Consider the following 23216-nt stretch of genomic DNA (forward strand, 5'->3'; position numbering starts at 1 on the left):
TCAAAAACCCAATAAATATAGAAATAAATATACAAATAAATCCAGGTATAGCAGAGTGGACAACGGGGAGGCGGGTGTGTCAGTGAGGAATCCACCGGCAGACACTGTATCTACCAGAAAAAGCGTTACCGAAGGTAAGTAACTTGTTCTTCTGATAGATACATCTGCCTTGTGGATTCCTCACCTTGTGAATAGAGTCCCACAACAGTCCCCACTCCCGGAGGAGGGTGTCCACACTGCTACACCAGGAAATCTTGGAGGACAGATCGCGTGAAGTGGCCGTCCCTCCTCACCTCGGTATCCAAGCAGTAATGCTTCGCGAAAGTGTGGAGGGAGGCCCAAGTCGCGGCTCTGCAAATGTCCTCAACAGGTACACCTCTAGACAATGCAGAAGTCGCAGACCTAGCCCTGGTAGAATGAGCTCTTATACCCTCTGGAGGTTCCCTACCCGCCAGGGAGTAGCAAATCTTGATGCACAGGATTATCCACCTGGAAAGTGTGCACCTGTGCACCGCTCTGCCCTTCCGACAGCCAGCAAAACCAACAAACAGCTAGTCGTCCATACGGAAGTCTTTAGTTCTGTCCAGATAAAAAGACACTGCCCCCTTAGGGTCCAGACGGTGCAGTCTCTCTTCCTCCTTAGAAGGGTGAGGGGGAGGATAGAAGGTAGGAAGGGTAATGGACTGTCCTAGATGGGAGGGAGTTACCACCTTAGGCAGAAAAGCAGCCCTGGTCCTAAGAACCATTCGTTCAGCATGAATGGTCAGGAATGGTGGCTTAGAACTAAGAGCTTGAAGCTCACTCACCCTCCTTGACGAGGTGATTGCTACTAAGAAGACCGTCTTGAAAGACAAAAGCCTCATGGGACACTTGTGTAAGGGTTCAAAGGGAGAACCCATCAAGAAAGTCAAGACAAGATTTAAATCCCACTGAGGCACGACAAAAGGAGAAGGAGGGAACTTATTTGTGAGGCCCTTCAGAAACCTCAAAACCACTGGAGATTTAAAAAGAGATGGCTGGTCCGGCAAGCAGAGAAATGCTGATAACGCTGAGAGGTAACTTTTGACTGTGGCAACAGCAAATCCTTGCTGCGCCAAAGAGAGAGCAAACTGCATAATATCAGACAGATGAGCCCTCAAAGGATCAACAGCCTTCTCCCTACACCAAACAACAAATTTAGACCATCTATACGCATAGATGGACTTGGTGGAGTCACGCCTGGCTGAAAGAATGACATCCACCACATCGTGAGGGAGAGAAAAAGAGTTCAGGTTGCCCCGTTCAATCTCCAGGCATGAAGGTGTAATGTCTGGAGGTGGGGGTGTAGAACCGGCCCCTCCATCTGAGAGAGGAGATCTACCCTGAGAGGGAGACGGAGCGGCGGGTGAGAGGAGAGGTGGAGTAGGTCCGTGTACCACACCCTCCTTGGCCAATCAGGGGCGACCAAAATGACTTGGGCCCGGTCCTGGCGAATCTTCCTCAGAACCCGAGGAATCAAGGGTATGGGAGGAAATGCGTAAAGGAGTTGCGAGTCCCAACTCAACTGAAACGCGTCCCCCAGTGCTCCTTGCATCGGATACTGGAGACTGCAGAATGACAGGCAGTGAGCATTCTCGCGCGTGGCGAACAGGTCCATCTGAGGAGTCCCCCACATTTGAAAGATGTTGTGAACAACCTCCGGATGGAGCCTCCACTCATGGTCGGCAAAGAACTGCCGACTGAGAACGTCTGCACGTACGTTCAGAACTCCAACCAGATGATTTGCCATTAGACAAATCTGGTAGTCCTGTACCCAGGACCGGAGCCGCAGAGCCTCTTTGCAGAGACACCGCGACCCTACCCCTCCCTGCTTGTTGATATACCACATCGCGGTCGTGTTGTCCGTCAGGACTTGAACCGACTGACCGCGAAGGGAAGGGAGGAAGGCCTTGAGCGCCAGACGTATCGCCCGCAACTCTAAAAAGGTTGATGTGAAGCAACCTTTCCTCAGGAGACCAAAGACCCTTGACCTCCAGATCCCCCAGATGAGCACCCCACCCGAGAGTGGATGCATCCGTTATCACTGTGTCAACCGATGGAGGTAGTTGGAAAGGCTTTCCCTGAGACAGATTGCCTTCCACGCTCCACCATGACAGATCCGCTGCAGTTTCTCTGGAGATCCTCACAGACTCCCTGAGATCTCCGTTGTGCTGACACCACTGCCTGCGGAGGCACCACTGGAGTGCCCTCGTGTGCCAGCGTGCATGGTTGACCAACAGAATGCAAGAAGCCATCAGACCGAGCAGACGAAGGACCTTCAGGACTGGAACGACCGCTCCATTGTAGAATAAAGGAATCAACTCCTATATGTCGCGAATCCTTTGAGGTGGAGGGAATGCACGGCATACAGTAGTGTCCAGTACCCCATCTATGAACAGGTTGTGCTTATCGAAAAATCCAACCTGTGCAACAACTGAGTTGTCTCCTGCAGATGAAGGAGCACCTTCTCTGGCGACTCTGCTTTGATCAGCCAGTCGTCCAGATACGGAAATACGGGTATTCCCGACCTTCTGAGATGTGCCGCCACCACTGCCATCACCTTGGTGAAAAATCGAGGCACAGTAGTAAGTCCAAACGGAAGGACCGCAAACTGGTAGTGTTGCGATCCCACCGTAAAACGGAGATACTTCCTGTGCGACTTCAGGATGGGGATGTGAAAATAAGCATCCTGTAAGTCGATCGACACCATCCAGTCTTCTTCCAACAGCGCCTGAAGAACCTGCGCAAGAGTGAGCATCTTGAACTTTTCTTGTTTCAGATACAAGTTCAAGATCCAGGATTGGTCGAAGTCTGCCATCCTTTTTGGGGATCAGGAAATACCGGGAGTAGCACCCCTGACCCCTCTCCTGCTCTGGAACCACCTCTATCGTACCCTTTCTGAACAATGCCAGGACTTCTTCCTGCAGGAGAAGCAGGTGGTCCTCCGAACAATAACTTTGGCAAGGAGGGTAATTGAGAGGGAATTCCCGAAAGGGAAGAGCATACCCATTTTTTACGAGATCGAGAACCCAAAGATCTGATGTAACCGATTCCCAATCCCGTAGAAAATGAGTAAGCCGACCCCCGCATGATCCGGAATGGCGGATCTAGGGCTGCTTTGCTGATGTAGGTGGGGGGTGGGTATTAGAGGAGGAAGTAGAGGAGGAAGAGGTCTGACGTCCACGTCCACGACCTCTCTGTCTACCTCTGTAAGACTTGTACAGAGGGTTCTGTTGTTGCTGCTGCTGGTCTTATTTGAAGGAACGAAAGGAGGACTTGCCAAAGCCCCTGAACTTCCTGGTGGCTGTGCCTTTCGCTTGTAAGCCCAAAGACCTAGCCGTCGCCCGGCTATCTTTGAACCTCTCTAAAGCCGCATCCGCTTTCTTCCCAAAGAGGCCAACTCCGTCAAAAGGCAAATCCAAAAGAGTAGCCTGTACATCAGCGGAAAACTATGAGGACTTTAGCCAAGCAGCTCTTCTGGTAGCCACTGCAGAACCCATCACTCTAGCCACAGAGTCTGCCGTGTCCATGCCACTCTGAATAACCTGGCGGGCTGCCGCCTGAGTGTCCAAAACAACCGTTTTTCCTGTCTTCCTCCGGAAGCTTAGCTGACAATTGTTTGACCGAGTCCATTAAGGCATGCACATACCTTCCTAGTAAGCAAGTAGCATTTGTTGATTTTAAAGCCATGCTACCTGAGGAGAAAACCTTAGCGGCTTGATCCAACTTCTTGGAGTCTTTATCTCCAGGAACCTGGTGAAAAGAGCCTGCTGATCTGTTCGCACAAGCAGCCTGCACCACCAGACTCTCCGGCGAAGGGTGTGATGACAAGAACTCAGGGTCTCCAGGAGCCACCCTATAAGGCCTCGTCACCGATCTAGACACCGCAGGTGCAGACAAAGGCTTTTTCCAAACGTCTAGAATCGGCTCAATGACTGAAGAAGGCGAATGTAAAACTTCTGTAAGGATATTAGATTTGAACTCCACTGTTGGTAAAGTCAAGTTCAGCAGCCTTTCTGATTACCATATGGTATGGCACTACATCCCTAGAGGGCGCATCCGATACCACAGGCAACCCCCGTTCTGGAGAAAGTTCAAGACTGCTTGCACTATGTTGATCCTCAAAGCAATCCTCATGTTCCTGAAGCTCGCCTTCCACCACTTCAGGTTTCCCATACTGATCCTCCAAGAGACGTTGGGCTCTATGCCTCGATCACTCCAGACGGATCGAAGTCGACGGATCCGGTAACGACTCTGACGGAGTCGGAGCCGGTGTCAAACGAGGAGCTGGAACAACAGGAGGCTGAGAAACAGGAACCGGCGTCGAGCCTCGAACCAAACTTCGAGGTCGCTCCGGAGCCGGCGAAGCCGTGCGCGCAGTCGCTGACCTCGGCAGCACCGTACCGATCCAAGAAGGATATGGAGTCGGCATAAAAGGCAGAAAGGGCGCCGGTGCATAAGCTTGGGGGACACCCAAGTTAAAAGACAAAGGACCCATGGGACCCGTAGGTGCTCCAGTGGGGTACATTGCCCTCGGATATACTCCAAACATAGCATTTAGGATATGCGAAGGGTCCTGACCAGGACCAGGAAAGGGAGGGTATGAACCCATTGACGGCTCCGCAGGAGGTTGTTCCGGATTCGGTTCCTCCTGACCCTTTTGACCTTCCAGATCATTCTCCGGAGTCGGTGACTGAGGAACCTCCACGACCTCCTCATGCTCCGAAGACTGGTCCGAAGCCGGATTCAGATCCAACTCCGGCTCCGGTGTATATTCTCGAGACTGCATCGGCGTGGCTCCACCAGCAGGAGACGGAGACACACAATCCTTGTGATGTTTCCGAGAAGACCTCTTCTTCGAGTCCGATGACCCCGAATGATGGTGAGAACTATGCTTCTTCCTCTTATGTTTTCTCTTCGAGGAACCCGAAGCATGTCCAGAAGCGGACTTCGACGCCGACTCCGATCTGGCCCTCGATCGCGACCTCGACCGTGACCTCGATCGCGACCTCGTTCGCGACTTCGGCCTCGATCTGGAGTGTCTTGATCTTGATCTCAAAGATCTACCGGCTTCTTTACCTTTAATCTTGGCTAATAGAAGTTTAGCCTCCAGTTCTCGCAGAGCCTTCGGATTCATCTTAGAGCAGGATCGACAGCCCTTGACGTCATGATCCGACCCTAAACACCACAAGCAATCTTCGTGTGGATCGGTAATCGACATCATCCGGGCACACGAGCCACACTGCTTGAAACCCGCCTTTTTCGACGACATCCTCGACGAAGAACAGAAACAGTAACATACAAAAAGCAACAAAGTCTCTATCTGTAACCACAGAAGATCCCTGAAACCCTTAGCGTCGACGACGCTGAAAAAAGGGAACTGATGTCATTATGCCGATGTAGGCCTAATAAGGGGTCGGTGACGCCAGACGGAGTCGCGCGCGATGCCGCGTTCCTATGACGTCGTCTACGCCGGCGTGCTACGAAGAAAAATTCCGAATGTTGCTGACGCAAGGGGGATATTCACATGGTGAGGAATCCACAAGGCAGATGTATCTATCAGAAAAACTGCTGCCTTGAAGGTAAAGATAGTGCCACTAATCCTAAAAGCATTTCAGGCTCTCCCCTTGCATCTCCTGCCGAGTGTTGTTAACCAATTTCAGAGTATTTGCAATTTCTTCATCTGGGAAGGGAGGAAGTTGTGATTGAGGTGAAAGCAAAGCGCCAAGTACCAAAGGCAGAGGCGCTTCGAGGCTCGCCACCTAGTACATTAGTACCAATCATCCAGTTGCACTATTTGTTTAATATTTAAATTGTGATGGGAGATGCAAACAAACTGTGGCAACTAACATCAAAATGAAGTGTATCTGTCTCATATGCATAATGCCCTGGGTGCGGAGGATACAAGGGGATGAAACATTAACGTTACATCCACACCTGCACCAAACTAGAAGTTTGGAATTTGATGTTGTATATGAAGGGAGTGGTGACCTATCTTCATGAACCCCACTCTTTGGAAATGCAGAATTTGCCCTCAGTATGAATAGGGAGCTTACTGGAGACCGGGTGCAGGGAAGGTGCTTTTGACTGCAGGACCTCTACCACAGAGTGCAATCAAAATGTTTAGAGAGGTCAGAAGGGAGTTTGGAATCACTGAGAAGGAAGGTTTTCATAAATAAATTCATTTAATTAAGGTACTGGGTTCTGCCACTCAGGATAAGGAGAACAGCGAAAATGAGCTTGCCATCTTTGAGGGTATTCCCCCGTCGATAGCCTCCTTGAGGCAACTGATTTAAACAATGTATCATATAGTGAATTCTCAGTCTGTAACTGGAGAGTTATTGGTTGGTCATTTTAAATCGTAATGGGTATAGTAATGGGCTGTCCTGAAACCATGCTGTTGTGTCTCCCAGCAGGTTTTTTTTGCCTCTATACTCTAGCAGGGCCAGTGTTATTTCACACATGACATCAGCTGTTAAGCAGGAATGTCTGGAAATTTGATTGAAACAGCATATTTCAACACTGAAACCCTGACACAATCGTTTGAGGTCATTGATAAGGCATAAGAAACAGAGTATAGGATTTAGACCGTGTGTTCTGCATACAGTGGGGACCTGTGCTTTCTCACCTTAACAGGTAAGAGGTCTAACTGTCCCCAAACACCTAACAGTACTGGGCCAGCTAGGTGTGATAAATACTTGGTGGAGGTGTCAGTAAGGAGGGGGGCCCACAGCGAGATACATTGAGTGGAATGCTATAGGTTGTAGAGATCTAGCAATACAGAAGAATGTTAAAGGGAGGGGTCCATGTGAGTTAGAAATTCATGGACAGTAAGGGGTACGAGGATTTGAGCATGAGCAGATGGGTAAGCCCACCTGATTTTGCAATATTACCTTGAAAAAAAGTCAAGACTCAAACCAAAACACCAACAGACTATTATGCAATTGCTTACTAAAATAAAATAACTGAAAGAATGGCAGAAAGTGCATTAAATCCTGAATCTGCATGTAAAAATTATAATAAGCGGCTCAAAACTCGCTTACAAAAATATGAAAGAAATAACAATCACCTTCCACAAAATTGGTCCCTCAATGTTCTGGACAAACCAAAGAAATATAATTTATTTTATTTGTATGAAAAAGGGAAGTCGGCCTTAACACAGAAAAAACACATGAAAAAACAAAACCTCAAAAAATGATTGATTACATACTTTAGCACCATATAGGTCACAGTACGTCATGATTAACTCTGCAGAGGTCCGAAGAGTGACTCCGGTAGTCTCACACTGCAACACACAGTTATCTAGAACTGTTTTTCCTTGGTGCACACCTGAAAAATAGGTTCAAAAGTTATACTGTAAAAAATTATTATAAGTAGGCAGCAGAACAAAGTTAAGAAAACATGTTTTTTTGTGCATTTACTTTCATTTTTGCGCATCAATTATTTTATTGCCAAAATTAAGAATTGAGAAATAACAGCAAATACAGTGACATGCAAGTCCAGCTTATACCCATACAGGAATACAAAAGTTGATTGTGATACACGCATCAATAGCAAACACTACTTCTATTTAATATTTAAAAGAGGCAGAAAAAAGATAGAGGGATGAGAGAATAAGCTACACACGGAAGAAAGTAAAGAGGAAGGGTAGAAGGACAGAGAAAAGGGAAGAAAAACGGAAACTACAAAGTAGAGAAGAAAGAGAGGGGAGGGAATGATGGTAATGAGGAAGAAGCAAGAATCTAAGCGAACAATGGGGGAAGTAGGGGGACATCTTGCAAAAAAGGGGGGCCATATAATTAGAAAATATATGCTTTGTCTATTAAATTGTAAATTACCCTGCCCAAAGCTAACCGTAGATAACTTGGGTGTGAAGCTAGACCAAAATCTAACCTTAAAGGAACATGCAAATTTCATCTCTGGGGCATGCTTCCACACCATTGGCCTGTTAAGGCGAGCCTTCCCTCTTTTGCCTGATACGCATAGAAAGACCCTTGTACAGGCCCTGGTGATAAGCCGGCTGGATTACTGTAACGGGCTCCTGATACTAGCTAATGAGGATGCTCTAAACCGGTTACAGGTGGTCCAAAACATGGCGGCAAGACTAATCCTGAATGCTCCCACAAGAACCCCCTCCAAGCCCCTTTTGAGAGAACTCCACTGGCTACCGATACGGCAGCGCATTAAGTTTAAAATCTGCTGCACTGTCCATAAATGCCTCTTTGGAGATGGCCCCAAATACCTGGCCCAAAAATTCCAGTTCTATAAACCTGATCGCCTTCTTCGATCAAGTAACCAACTGTTATTAAAATCCCCGCTCATCAAGAAGACCAGGCAAGGTGGCCGAACCCTCTCTCTTATGGGGCCAACCTTGTGGAATAAACTGCCCTATAGTCTCAGACAAAACACCAATCACATATCCTTCAGGAAAACGCTCAAAACAACCTTGTTCCTGGAAGAATAATGGCCCATAGCTCATCTACAGAGGTACAAATCTTACAATCCCGGCGTGCAAAGCGCGGAGATACCCCACTGGGGTCGATTCTGGCGCGATATAAGAAACTAAATAAATAAATAAATAAATGCGGTCTAGTACATCTCATGTGACGACAATTGCAGAATGTGGCAATGTTGCAAAATGCTGGCAGCTGTATGGGCAATGACGAGCAATCGTCGAGCATGTAGGGTCAATTCAGGAATGCTTGGAGCGTCAGAGGAGAATTAAGAGGGTCTGGAATTGGCGAGGGCAAATCCATAGATTCCCAGGGTGTGGACCCTACTGCCACCCAGAAGGGGTGTATGGTGGGACAGTCCAGCAAAATATGGGCAATATCACAGGTCTTTTTTTTTTTCTTCCCAACAACAAAAGAGCGCCTACTGCTGTGAATTTCTAAGTGGCATGGTACCTAAATAAAGAAACACACAGTGAATCAACTAAATTATATGTGCGGTCAAAGAACTGGGAGAAAAAGGAAAAGAAGAAAAAACTATTTTCTAAAAGAACCCTCACTCACCCTAGTGGTGACATGCTTCATCATGGGGTTCGCCACAGGAGGGTCCGAATATCCCCCCTGTGTGCTTCGACGCCTGCGATTGCAGCGGAGCAGGTGTTACCAAAATGTGAAGTGATATACGTGATCAGTGAAGAATGAATAGTGTGATAAAAGATCACAGCTGGACCCCAACAACTTTATTAAAGGGCCAGTTGTTCACATTAAAAACAGCGAGATCACTTGGAGGTTTAAATTAGAACCCCAGTGACCCGGTGTGTGTGGTCAACATGTTTCTGCTGTTTGTTGCTTATTAAGCTCAGCTTTCATGGACAGATGAGAAAAGACCAAGATATAATACTCTCCTTGGTTAACTCACGGTTTTACCCGCAGCCAGTAATCCTGCAATTTGCCTGGATACAAGCCTAGTATTTCGTTCCACTGACGTCCGGATCTTGCAAGATCCGGACGTCAGTGGAACGAAATACTAGGTTCCAGGCGGCGAGTCGTTCTGTAAGAAATAGAACAGGACGTGAAGAAGCAGCTGCACTGAGAGTCCATGTGGCACGCTTACTTTTCATACAGAATTGTATCCAGGCAAATTGCAGGATTACTGGCTGCGGGTAAAACCGTGAGTTAACCAAGGAGAGTATTATATCTTGGTCTTTTCTCATCTGTCCAAACGGAGTGGGCACGCCTTAGTGTGCGTGGACCCCCGGAGGATGGTTTTTTGATTGTTATTTTGGTCCTGATGAAAGCTGAGCTTAATAAGCAACAAACAGCAGAAACATGTTGACCACACACACCGGGTCACTGGGGTTCTAATTTAAACCTCCAAGTGATCTCACTGTTTTTAATGTGAACAACTGGCCCTTTTATAAAGTTGTTGGGTTCCAGCTGTGATCTTTTATCACACTATTCATTCTTCACTGATCACGTATATCACTTCACATTTTGGTAACACCTGCTCCGCTGCAATCGCAAGCGTCGAATCACACAGGGGTGATATTCGGTAACTCCTGTGGCGAACCCCATGATGAAGCATGTCACCACTAGGGTGAGTGAGGGTTCTTTTAGAAAATAGTTTTTTCTTCTTTTCCTTTTTCTCCCAGTTCTTTGACCGCACATATAATTTAGTTGATTCACTGTGTGTTTCTTTATTTAGGTACCATGCCACTTAGAAATTCACAGCAGTAGGCACTCTTTTGTTGTTGAAAATTGTGATTTAGGGGTAGGAGAGTAGCCTGTTACACCCTTCCTCTCTGGTTGTATATACACAATATCACAGGTCGCATGATCACATAGCCAGCATGCAGAATGAGGGAACGACCTTGCAGCCTGGAGCCGCGCCGGGGTCCAGTGCCAGCCCCGACGGATCTTAAAAAGACAGAGTATCATCCGTGACTCATGGACTTCTTGTTCTAGGGCCTCCAAAAGTTCTGTCCATTCCTCCTCATATTCCACCTGTGGACGTGCCTACCAGGTCAAGCGAGGCTAGCCAATTATGGCTGAGAGTAAAGATGACAAATCAAGAAGTTATATAATCCGGACATCATGCCTTTAAACTGACCCAAAGTGTTTAGGTAAGAGAGCCCCGGGGAAAAGTCTAGGGTTGGGGACCCAATTTGTTCAGAAGACAATGACAAAATTGTATATATATCAAAACACAGAAAGTGGGCCGGAGGAAATTTGGAGACCAGCAGGAGTTACCGCCCCAAATACTTAGATAAACCACAAAATAATCACCTGGGTCTAATAAAGAGAGGGAGCAAAATGGGTGTACCTAGAGTATGGGGCGTATTCACTTTTAAGGACGAATTCCCGAACACACCAGAGGTGTAAAGCTTCTTGATAGGGAACCTCCTCATACCGATGAGATCTAGTCATGGTGTGGGCTATGACCCCTTGATTAGAGGGAGGAGCTCAGGGATGTTTTCAGAGGTATAATAAATACCTTACTAATGAGCACGTAGTAGTGAGGACCTGAATGGGAAATGTGAGAACTAAAACTGGCTCCAAGGTATGTGATACAATTTAATTATGCAAGCGCACATTTTGGGACCAGACGGTGGAGCCTCTCCTCTTCCCTTGAAGGATGCGGAGGCGGAAAAAAGGTGGTCAAAGGGATTGTCTGCCCGATGTGGAAGGGCATGACAACCTTTGGCAAGAAAGAAGGACGTGTCCTCAGAACCACCTTGTCCGGATGAACAGAAAGGAAAGGAGGTTTGGAAGAAAGAGCCTGGAGCTCACTCACTCTCCTGGCAGAGATGATAGCTACCAGGAAAGCAGTCTTGAGCGCAAGAAGACGTAAGGGACAGTTTTGAAGTGGCTCAAAGGGAGCGCACATCAGAAAAGTCAAGTCAAGATTCAAGTCCCACTGAGGCATTATGAAGGGCACCGGTGGAAACGTAAGCGTAATGCCTTTAAGGAAACGGTTAAAAACCGGGGACTTAAAAAAAGAAGGCTGATCTGGAAGCCGTAGAAAGGCAGAGATGGCTGAAAGATAACCTTTGATGGTGCCCAGAGCAGAGCCCTGCTGGGCCAAGGAGAGAAGGTACAGAAGAACCTCAGAAAGAGGGGCAGAAAGGGGATCCACAGTCTTTGCTGTACACCATGCCACAAATCTGTACCAACTGCAGGCGTATTTCGTTTTGGTGGAGGGACGTCTGGCTGCCAGAATGACATTACAGACTTCGGAAGGAAGATTGAAAGGTGGCAACTGTTGCCGCTCAATCTCCACGCATGTTGGTGGAGGTTGGACAGGTTCGGGTGGAGGACCATCCCCTGCTGCTGCGACAGGAGACACTCCCGAAGAGGCAGAAGGATCGGGGGATCGACGCTCATTTTGAGTAGCTCGGGATACCATACTCTTCGAGCCCAGTCCAGGGCCACAAGAATGACTTGGGCCCAGTCGCGCCTGATCTTCAGCACTCTGGGCAGAAGTGGTATAAGCGGAAAGGAGTACAAAAGACCGCAACTCCACTCGCGACGAAAAGCGTCTCAGAGCGAGTGCCGCCTTGGAAATTCCAATGCGCAAAACTGACGACATTGCGCATTCTCTTCGGTGGCGAATAGATCTAACCAAGGCTCTCCCCACTGCAGAAAGAGACCTTGCGCCACGTCAGCGTTCAGACGCCATTCGTGATCCATCAAGCACCGGAGGCTGAGTTCGTCTGCCCTGCGTTCAGAGAACCTGCCAGGTGTTGAACCACCAAGGTAATACCTTGACGTTCCAGCCATGTCCAGAGGCGCAGAGCCTCCTGACAAAGGGTCCAAGATCCCACCCTGCCCTGTTTGTTGCAATACCACATGGCAGTGGTGTTGTCTGTGAACACCTGCACCACACTTCCCCGGACAGAGGGAAGGAATGCCTTCAGCGCAAGTCGGATTGCCCGGAGCTCCAGTGGGTTGATATGGAGCCGGGACTCTGCCGGAGACCAGAGGCCTCTGATCTCCGCCTGTCCCATGTGGCCTCCCCATCTCCCCATCCCAGGAGGGATGCATCCGTCATCACTGTGTGCTCCGGTTGGGGAAGGGAGAGGGATCTGCCACTGACCCAATCACGGTCCGTGAGCCACCACTGCAACTGTCGTGCAGCGCCCTCGGAGATCTGGACATGATCGGACAGGTTACCCTGATGCTGTGCCCACTGGAACTTCAGGTCCCACTGCAGAGCCAGCATATGCCACCTGGCTTGCGTCACCAGCAGGATGCAGGAGGCCATCAGGCCCAGCAGCCGGAGGGCCATCCTGACTGAAACCTGGGACAGAGGCTGAAAGATCGGAATCATAGCCTGAATATCCCAGACTCGCTGCTCTGGAGGATAAACCCGAAACCGCATCGAATCCAGAACCGCTACGATGAAGGGGAGCTTCTGAGAGGACTCAGGTGCGACTTCGGCACATTGAAGGAGAACCCCAGCAAATGCAGGAGCTCGGCCGTAGTCTGGAGGTGGACGACGACTGCCTGGGGCGAGCCCACCTTCAACAGCCATTCGTAGAGGTAGGGGAAGACTGACACTCTGGACCTGCGCAGATGAATGAGACCACAGCCATCACTTTCGTGAACACCCGAGGGACACTGGTAAGGCCAAAGGGGAGCACGGCAAACTGAAAATGCTTGTGGCCGACCGTGAACCGCAGGTAACATCGGTGGGCCGGCAGGACGGTGCTATGAAAATATGCGTCCTGCAAGTCCAACGCCACCATCCAGTCTCCATTCCAGAGAAAGAGATTGACGTCCCGGAGGTCCCAGATGGGGAGAAAGCCCCCCTTATCCTTCTTGGGGACCAGAAAGTAGTGGGAATAACAACCACCCCCCACTTCCTGATCGGGAACGCACTCGATGGCCCCCTTGGCCAGGAGGGCCGTGACTTCCTGACGGAGAAGAGCCAAATGATCCCCCGACAGGCGGTGGAACCGAGGCGGCATGGCTGGAGGAGCAGACACAAAGGGGAGCGAGGAACCTTGGCAGGTTATCTGAGCACCCACTGGTCCGATGTAACGCCGAGCCAGTGGTGGAGGACCCTGCCACCCACTGGCTTGGGGTGCTCCCTGAAGCTCAGATTAGGAAGGTGTGGAGCTGGAAGCAGCGGGGGTGGGGGTGGACTGACCCATGCGCTGGTTGCCAGACCCGCCCTTGCAGAATCCACATCCGAGCTGAGTCTGGTTCTGCACAGGCTTGTTGTTAGAGGAGAGTGCCTGGGTGCCTCTTCTCTGGCCACAAAAGGAACAAAACCCAGGAGTGGCAGGGTTCTTAGTAGGAAGGCTCAAGGACTTGGCCGTGGCCCACGAGTCTTTAAAGCGCTCCAGGGCATTGTCGGCCTTATCGTCAAGGAGGCGGGAGCCATCAAAGGGCATGTCCATGAGCGAGCTCTGGACATTGGGCGAGAACCAGGTTGAACGCAACCAGGCATGGCGCTGCAACGATATAGTTGTGGAAATTGCCCTGCCCAAGGAATCAGCCGTGTCCAGACCACACCCGATGGCAAACTTTGCTGCATCCTTGCCCTCCACAATCGCTTGGGAAAGGACAGCCTGAACCTCTTCAGAGCACTGAGACAGGCCCTCCCCCACCGAATCTGGCACCGCGTGGGAATAACGGTCCAACAAGCAGGCGGTATTCACTGATCACAACCCCAAGCTGGCCAGGGAGAACAAGCGTTTGCCATATTGGTCTAGCTTCTTAGAGTCCTTAGCCGGCAGACTTCGACGTTGAGGCCTAAATGACAAGGCTCTCAGGTTTGGGGTGAGTGGTCAAGAAAGCCGGGTCACCAGGCGCCGGGCGATCGCGCCTAGCGACGTTCATATCCACCGATGCCCCAGAGGCCAGCCGCAAGCAAGTGCCCAAAAGGAGTTCGGTAAGGGACTCATTGCAGGGGAGCAGTGGCTCCAACGACGTAGATGCCGCCTGGAGCACCTCCATAAGGAGGTTGGTCTTGAGGGCCACCGTAGGGAGGTCAAGGTGGAGAGCCTCCGCAACTCGACGCAGCACCACAGTGTAGGAAGGGCCCTCCTCCATAGTAGGCGGGGGTGATGCAAACCACGGATCAGAGGATACATCAAGCTCACCCGCATCGTGGAGATCATCCACCCAAACTTGCTCGGAGTCACACTGCCACTCAAGGGGGTCCTCTGAACTGTCCCAATCCTCATACGGCTCCAGGGTACAAGGAGCCAGCTGTGGCTGCAGGGCCAGAGAGGGGGCAAGCGGCGCCAGGGGCGGCGCCGGCCGGGGCCGCCTCCCAATGTGGATCCTAGGTCGGAACGAAGTGGTCCGAGAACCGGGGTAGGGGCGGAATAAACGGCACCCAGTGCGGCGCAGCCTGTGGTGACGCTGGGGCCAGAGTCAAGGGCAGCGCCGGGGCCAGATTCGAGGGCAGCGTCGGAGCCGGCGGAGCTGCACCTTGTGGTGCCGGAGCAGAGGACGCTGGATCCAAAGGCACCGAGGCTGGCGCCAGAGGCGGTGCCGTGAGGCCAGTATCTGGACACGGGACTGCAGGGCCCGAAGGCGCGCCGGCGGGAGCCTGAGGCCTAAACAGGCGGTCCATGGCAGCAAGAAACTCAGGCAAATGTTCAGGAGTCGCTGACAAACCCGGATAAAGCGGGTAGGCTGCCGGATTCCCAGGTTCCAGGAGCTGCTGGGGCAGAGCTCCTGTCCCCCGCGTCCACCTCCGGGGAGCGAAGGGGGGACGTCGGAGAGCGAACACGCTTCTTCGCCTTCTTATGGCGTTGCTTACCGGATTCCGAAGGTGAAGACTTCGAGTCCGAGGTGCGACCCCTCCGGTCCCATGGGCGGCCCCCTAGACCCGGAGCGGCGGTGAGAGGAGTGCCGGACTTCCAGCAACTTCCGGCGCCACTCCCGTAAAGCCTTCAGGGCCATAGCCCGGCAGTCCCGACAATCCCGGGAGTCATGGTCATTCTCCAGGCAGTTGAGGCAGATGTCATGGGGGTCCGCCACCGACATATTACGGTGGCACGACCCACAAGACTTAAAACTGGGCATCCCTACGTGCACCAGGAGACAAAAGTCTCAAAAAAGCGGTCAAAAAGTGACCGAGGCACGTGCTCAATCGGGATCTGCCTGGAAAAAGAAAGAACTGACGTCAGCGCGCATGGGTGGCGCCTAAGTACTCTCCGTGACGTCACCTCGGCGCCTCCGACGCCAGTGACTGATGCGGGAGCCGCAGGACACCACCTTTTGGTGCGCAGAGATACTGCTGAGCAGAAAGAAAATTCCGGATCCAGTCTGACGCCTGGGGAATATTCGAAGGTAAGGAATCTATCACTAATGTGTCTCTTTCAGATCCCCATTGTTGAGTTTGTGACAAGCCAAATTCATTCCGTAGCATCTCAAAGAACTTGAGTTCACCACCAGATCAAATGCATAAGAGTCAGAATCCCAGCTATGCGACAAGGGCCCCACTCAAACATGGTCCCTCCTTTGTGAATGCCTGAATTGTTCCAGATAGAAGCTTGGTCATAGAGATGCGCATCCATCGAATAAAGCACCCAGGCAGCATACTTGGCTTTCAGCATGGGATTGGGAAAGTCTACGGCAGAGGAAGATAGAGCCAGTAATCCCAATGATGCCTCCTGAAGTCTGCATTTGATCATAACCCCTGCGGAGGGTCTTATACCCGGGTGTGAATGCATGCCAAATGTAGGGCTAAACAGTAATGTTCCACAGAGGGCAGGCCTAATCCCCATGCTGATCTGTCGGTCATAAGATTCCGAACTGCCAGACAAAGTCTTAGAAAGCCCCAGATGAAGGCCTTAATGGTCTTATCTATCTGACGGAGGGTCGATAGGGTCATTAATTGGGGAAGTATGCCTAAATCATACGTCATGTGGGGAAGGGAAACCATTTTCAACACTTGAGTCTGTGCGTAGAGAGATCGATTTAGATAGGACCACTTTGTGAAGTGCTGTCGCATTTGTTCCATTATTGGGTCCAGTTTATCCACCACCATGTGTTCCAGGTCCATATTTAATTAAATGCCTAGATACCCAAGGCGGTAATTTTTCCAATGGAATGGGTAATTGCTATGGGGTGCAGGGGGTGATCTGCGACGATGGCAAGGCCTCGCTCTTTTCTCAGTTAACTTTGTAGCCAGATACTGCCACAAAGGCATCAATAGTCTCTGACAGAGGGGATGGAGGAGGGTAAGGCCAATAAGGTAAGTAAAATGTCATCTGCATATAGATATGTCAAGGGACATCCGGGCATTGAAATACCTAATATCTGAACCAAATGGCACATGGACGTTGCTAAAGGTTCCATTGCAGGGAGAAATAACAGGGGGAAAGTGGGCAACCTTGACAGGTACCCTTATGGACCTGGATGGGGTCAAAAAGAAAGACCCACAACTGATGTGTGCCGAGGGGGAATCACAGAGCTGTCTCACTCTGGAGATGAAGTCCTCACCAGGGCCAAATTTCAGGAGCGCATCAAACAAATAGTCCCTTTCTAACCTGTCAAAGGCCTGTTCTGCATCCAACGAGGTGCCAGGGCTTCATCTGGAAAGTCCGCTGCTAGCGAGACTGCATGAGCTAGCATAAGGAGATGATTGCATGATGAGCAGCCTGGGACAAACCCCATTTGCAAATGGTGAATATGAGAGTAAAGGCAGGTTGCTAGAATGCTTGCCAAAATCTTGGCATCATCATTGAGCAAGGATTTGGGCAATAACTTCCAAGAAGGAGGGTATCTTTTCCTGGTTTAGGTAGAACAGAAATCAACGACCTGTTGGATTGCCCAAGTAGCCTGAACGATCAGCTTCAATGAAGGCCTCATAGAGAAGATGTACTACCTTGGATTCGGTCCATTTATAGAACTCCACCGGGAAACCATCCTCATCCAGGACTTTGTAATAGGGTAGACCTGAGATTGCCTACTCCATCTCCTCCTTGGAGATCCTGCCCTGAAAAAGCTGCCTTTAGTCCTCGGAGAGGCAAGGTAAGCAAATACCTTCCAGGAAGGTGTTTATCTGATCTGCTTCATGAACAACTCCCAGGGAGTAGACGGTCTTGTAATAGGACGCAAAGACATCTGCAATTTCCTGCCGTGTGGCGACCAGTGCCTCCGAGTCTGTGATGATAGCAGGAATGGACACTCCCTCTGCTTGAGATGAGCCACCAGAAGACGTCCCGTCTTCTCTCCCTGTTCATAGTGCCAGTATTTCAACTTCTGTAACGCAGACTTCGCTTTAAAGGTGAAGAGTGTATAGAGGTCCATGAGTGCCTGATCAAGCCTGCACCTGGTGATAGTGGAAGGGCAGACCATATACATGCGCGTGAGGTGGGCTATATCTGTATCTAGTTTTTTCTTGTATTTGTTCCTCTGCTTGTTGGACAAGGCTTAATCCCTCCTCAGTTGTCCCCCGATGTTCGCCTTTGCAGCAGAGATCAGAAAGTAAATGGTCGTCATGGGGAAAAAATCCAACTGCGATTACATACCATGGACTGGGGACAAATATGTGTATTCCCGGTCCATCGGATGCAAAAGACACCATACGTAATGGAAGCCATGATAAGTCGCAAGATCTCCTAGGAGGGTTCTGTTCGCATTATTTGATACATCAATTGGACTGGTGCGGTTAGAGACCATATCACAAGTCAAGTGCCAATCCCTGCCTATCAGGATGCTGTCAGTATCTATCTCCATCAATACTCGTGTGAGTTGAAGGTAGGCACGCTTCGAACCTGTGAGCGCATACACCGAGCCTATTCATAGAACCTTACAATTAATCTTTAATTTGGCAAACACATAGCGACCCTCTGGATCGACCCAAGTCTTAAGCACTACATGGGATAATATTTTCCGGATCAGGATAGATACACAACGTTTTTGTGGGGTTGGCAAGTCATCTGCTGCTCTCAGAGGAAAACAACTGTGAATCTCCTTGCCCACCCAATCCAACCGAAGCTTCTCCGCTTCTTTCATGGTAGGGTGTGGCTCCTGGACAACAGCTATGTTGGCGTGATTGGTATTGAGATAGGAGATCACTTTTTATACATGATGTAATGTGCAAGACCATTGACGTTCCAAAAAGAATGCACAAAGGTGTGTTCATGGGTATGGAGATCACAAGATTCAAAGGGAGAGTCAAAGGATTGTAAGTGCGCAGGAATGTTTGTCATCTCAGGCTGGCAGTTTAAGGGTTGTTTTTTAAAGGGTAGACCAGAACAGACAAATGGAAGAGGGGTGGAATGGGGGGTGGGGGTGTAAGCAATAAAGAAAAAATGCAAAAGAAAGGAAGGGAAAAGGCGATTTAACTGAAAAGGGGAAGGAGGGAAGGAAGAATTAGGGTGGTGAAAGACAAGAACAATGCACAAACAAACACTATTCTTTGGGAGCCCGAAATAAATTATAAAATCAGTATAACTGCTGCGTCATACTAACTGTAGTCAGCGGGTCTACACCTGAATGGCGTTTGCATCCGGAGTGATCAATGATCTAGAAGAAAACTAGGGTGATGGGAGCATAGACACTATGAAGTGGAAAAACACTTTCGCTATTTCTTGCCCCCGTACACTCTCTATCAAAGCAAAAAAACTCCTTAAACTCAAAATTATCAGACAATTCCCAGAAACACTTATCGTAGACACGTACCACTGCCCTTCTAGAGGACAGCTTAAAATGGACTTCATCTTTTACACAGTCAGACCAGAACACTGGATCACCAGCCTTAATGCCCACCTCCTAGTCGCCAGAACCACCATCACAGCACTCAGTCGCAAACTTACCATCTCCCTCCAAAAACACCAGTCCCTCACCGGCTCCATTTCCACAACCATCCTGATACCGGCAAAAAATGAGAACCTTGAGTTTTTTTACTCCCTTTTCCTCACGTTAAAGAAGACCCCCTCTCTTACCCCACCACAAGCACGGAACGCTCGTCCGGCTAAACTCCAACCCCTAGCAAGTCACAGGACCCAGCTCGAACACCCCCACCACACCACCCCCCCGCCTATTAATGCCAACCAACACCAACTGTCCACCGGTTTGAAGGTGCCTACCGCCGTCCAACTCTACCCACCCTCCACCCAGACTCAACACACAACAGTAGAGCCCCATTCCGTTCTCCACCCACAACGTCCCCAGAACCCGCCCCCTTACACCCCGACAGCGCAACCCACCACCCTACTAGTCAACTCCTACCACCGTCCAATTCCACCCCTCCACCAAGCTCAATCATCACTCCAGAGTAGAACCCTATTCACTTCCCCAACTAGGGAGACCTCCCACAGCCGCTACACCACTCACCCCTAACCATGATAGTCAGATCACTAGAGAAGAGCCCCATTCACATTCCCATCCACAATGGCTCCCTCGCCCTCAAGCCCAACCCCCCACAGTGCAGCCTACCACCCAACTAGAAAGTGCTCCTCCTCCCCCCTCGAACCCCCCCAGAAATATCTTCACCTGTGGCTCACCCTCACATAACCCTCATGATGAGTCGGCACACTCTACCCCTACGACGAACTACATCCTCCCTCCCCCTCCCACCCACTCCATTGACCAGTCGCATCGAGACAGCTCGCAGGTAGCTCATACCGAAACCTCAGAGTCAACTCCCCCACGCCCGCCGTTCCATACCAGTAACATCGCTACATGCGCTCACCCACCCCCAACACAGAACACCATCCTCCTCCCTCCTCCTACTCACACAAAGAATATATCGAACCGCCTCACCTTCTGGAAGCTCAGCTCGAAACGCTGGTCCGAGGCATGAACGATACCCTTTCTTCCCTAGCCAGAATCGAAGTGCCCTCCCAACAGCCCGCTCACCCCCCTAGCCCCGTCCTCCCCAGACTGCCAAAATTGCCTCCTCCCATCCCGACCCTCGCCCCCACCAGATCGCTCCCACACATCACTATACCAGAGGCAGAGAAGCGACCAGACAGACCGAGAAGAGTGAAACCCTCCCTCTCCCCCCAGGAAGTGATCACACTCGCCTCATCCTACAACCACCCCGCGACTCCCGACCAGAGCACCTCACAGCACTCTCAGAGAGGGACTCCACCTACCCGTACTCAGATCCCAAGGCAGATCACCTCACCCAAAGTCCTCTATTCAAGTAATTACAGGAGGGGCAGGGATCATCCCCCCTCTAGATTCCCCAGACCCCCGACACGCCTAACCTCTCTAACCAGAGCCCAACCCAGCAAGTCGTTGCCCGATGAAGAACCCCGCATCAGATGCATGCTCATCTACAGCAGATCTGTCTCCAAACACGCAACAGAATTAGCAGAAGCTATTCTCTCACATGATATTGATGTAGCCTTTATCACAGAAACCTGGCTCAACTCCCTGTCAGCCCCCATCATGGACATGCTGGTACCACCAGGATTTTCAATCACTCACAAAGACCGCCACAAACAGAGAGGCGGTGGTGTAGCTATCATTCACAAGACTAACCTCGCTATCACGGAAAGCTCATCATGCCTGTACAGCTCCTTCGAATGCCTCTCTATCAACATAAATCCTGCGCAAAGAGCTCAATACTTTGCCATCTCCTCTACCACCCACCAGGCAATTTTAAGGAATTCGGATTGCAACTCTCTGACCTAATCACCCAATGCGCGCTCAACAACACCAACAACATAATCCTGGGCGATCTCAACATTAGGTGGAACGAAACAAATAACCCGCTCATCCAATCCCTCAACAGCCTTCTGGTAGGAAACGATCTGATACAACACTGCTCTGAAGAAACACACTACAGAGGAGCGATACTTGACGCAATCATTGCGGACAAATACACAATCACCATTGACTATATCATTCCAGTAGACTGGTCAGACCACCACTTAATTTTGTTCCATATCAACCAACCAGCGCCAACACGACAAATAAATCAAGCTCCTTCCAAATGGATCAGGAATATTGCCCAAGTCCCACAGAACATCCTAGAAGAAGAACTAAGCACTCTTCTCCCGAACACAACGGAGCACCTCTCAACCACAGATCTCACCTCTCTCTACCATTCCAATTTGACGGCCACCCTTGACCGCCTGGCGCCCTTGAAACTAAAAAAACCCAGAAACATTCCATCGAGATCCTGGTTCACCTTTGACATCAATGAGAAAAGAAGACTTGTCAGATCCCTTGAAAGACTCTGGAGGAGCAATCCCTCCACCCATCACCGCAAACCACTCAAGACAGCACGCAGAAACTACAACAAACTCATCAAGGACAAAAAATCTTCTTTCTTCTGCCCCGCACTAGATAATGCTAAAAACCGACCCAAAGAGCTCTTCAGCTTCATCAGAAGCCAAACATCCAAACCTATCACATCCGATTCAGTGTCCTCCAAAGAACAATGCGACAACTTTGCCAGCTTTTTTAACGAAAAAATCATCAAGATCGACCTCTCTCTCAGCACAAACCCCTCCTTTCTCAGGGAGATCAAAACTCCATCACCGACTGACAACACCTTATCGTTCCCACCCACTCAATGGTCCGTCTTCACGCCGATTCGGGAAGCAGAGATAGTCACCCTGATCGCCAACGCCAAACCATCATCCCACTCCTTGGATCAGCTTCCTATAAATCTGGCCAAAGTCCTGAAACACACCCTAGCCCCAATTTGGTGCAAAATCATCAAAAACTCGCTGAGCTCGGGAAATATCCCTGACTGCCTCAAGGTCGGCCAAGTCATGCCGTTACTACAAAAAACAGGGTTGGACTCAGAAGATATGAACAACTTTAGTCCTGTGTCAAACCTTCCTCTCTTGTCCAAAACACTGGAAAAATGTCTTCTCCCACAGTTAACCCAACACCTAGAGAACATCAAGCTCCTTGACCCCCACAAATCGGGCTTCAGAAAGGGATGCAGCATTGAAACTGCCATCCTAAACATCATAGACAATCTACACAAATCACTTGACTCAGACCAATGGTGCCTTCTCATTCTCCTTGACCTATCGGCCGCGTTTGATACTGTTGATCACACACTGCTCCTAAAAGTCCTCCAAGAAAGAGCAGGCTTGGAAATGACGGTACTAAATTGGTTTTCCTCCTTTCAACACAAACGCTCGCAAAGAGTAAAAATCAAAAACTTTGAAGCCGACCCCCTACCCTTCATTAGAGGAGTCCCACAAGGGTCAGTACTCTCCCCCCCAACTCTTCAATATCTACATAGAACCCCTCACCACAATACTCAGGAATTCCAACATCCCCTTCCACCTCTACGCTGATGACACGCAGCTCTATCTGGAAACCACCTCTATGGACGACATTCTCAAACTTAATGACACGCTCAAAGACGTTCAACAATGGCTCTCACAGAACCACTTGAAGCTTAATCAAGAAAAAACTGAAGTTCTAATCATCTCCAACAGAAACAAAAACCCCCAAATTGAAGAATGGCTCAAAGCCATCGACGCCCTCAATGGCACCCTCAAGCCGAAAGATTCGGTCAAGTCCCTAGGTATCACCGGAGACCCCAAACTCGACATGAAAAAACACATGGCGAGCTCTGCCAAAAGCGCCTTCCTCAATCTGAAACTTCTCTACAAAATAAAACCCTTCCTGCCTCCAAAGGACCTTCAACAGGCCACTGAAGGACTGGTGCTTTCCAGAATTGACTATGGAATCGCAGCCCTCACCGGATCAGCTAAATCACACCTAGGCCCTTTGAAAACCACCCTCAATGCCGCTGCTAGAATGGTCACAGGAACCAAGAAATTCGATCACATTTCT

The 23216-nt window shown here is 49.9% G+C and overlaps 1 protein-coding gene across 2 annotated transcripts in view; it reads right to left on the reverse strand.

Moving 5' to 3' along the window:
* Window positions 1-23216, reverse strand: part of SHCBP1 (SHC binding and spindle associated 1) — a 227768-nt gene that overhangs the window by 78668 nt on the left and 125884 nt on the right. For both annotated transcript variants that reach the window (XM_078671492.1, XM_078671491.1), the window contains exon 10: window positions 7229-7347. In XM_078671492.1, the coding sequence (XP_078527618.1) occupies window positions 7229-7347 (119 nt within the window). The remainder of the gene's footprint in view (window positions 1-7228; window positions 7348-23216) is intronic.

This window comes from Lissotriton helveticus, chromosome 12 (genome assembly GCF_964261635.1).
Source record: "Lissotriton helveticus chromosome 12, aLisHel1.1, whole genome shotgun sequence".
In the NCBI taxonomy this organism is placed as follows: Eukaryota; Metazoa; Chordata; class Amphibia; order Caudata; family Salamandridae; genus Lissotriton; species Lissotriton helveticus.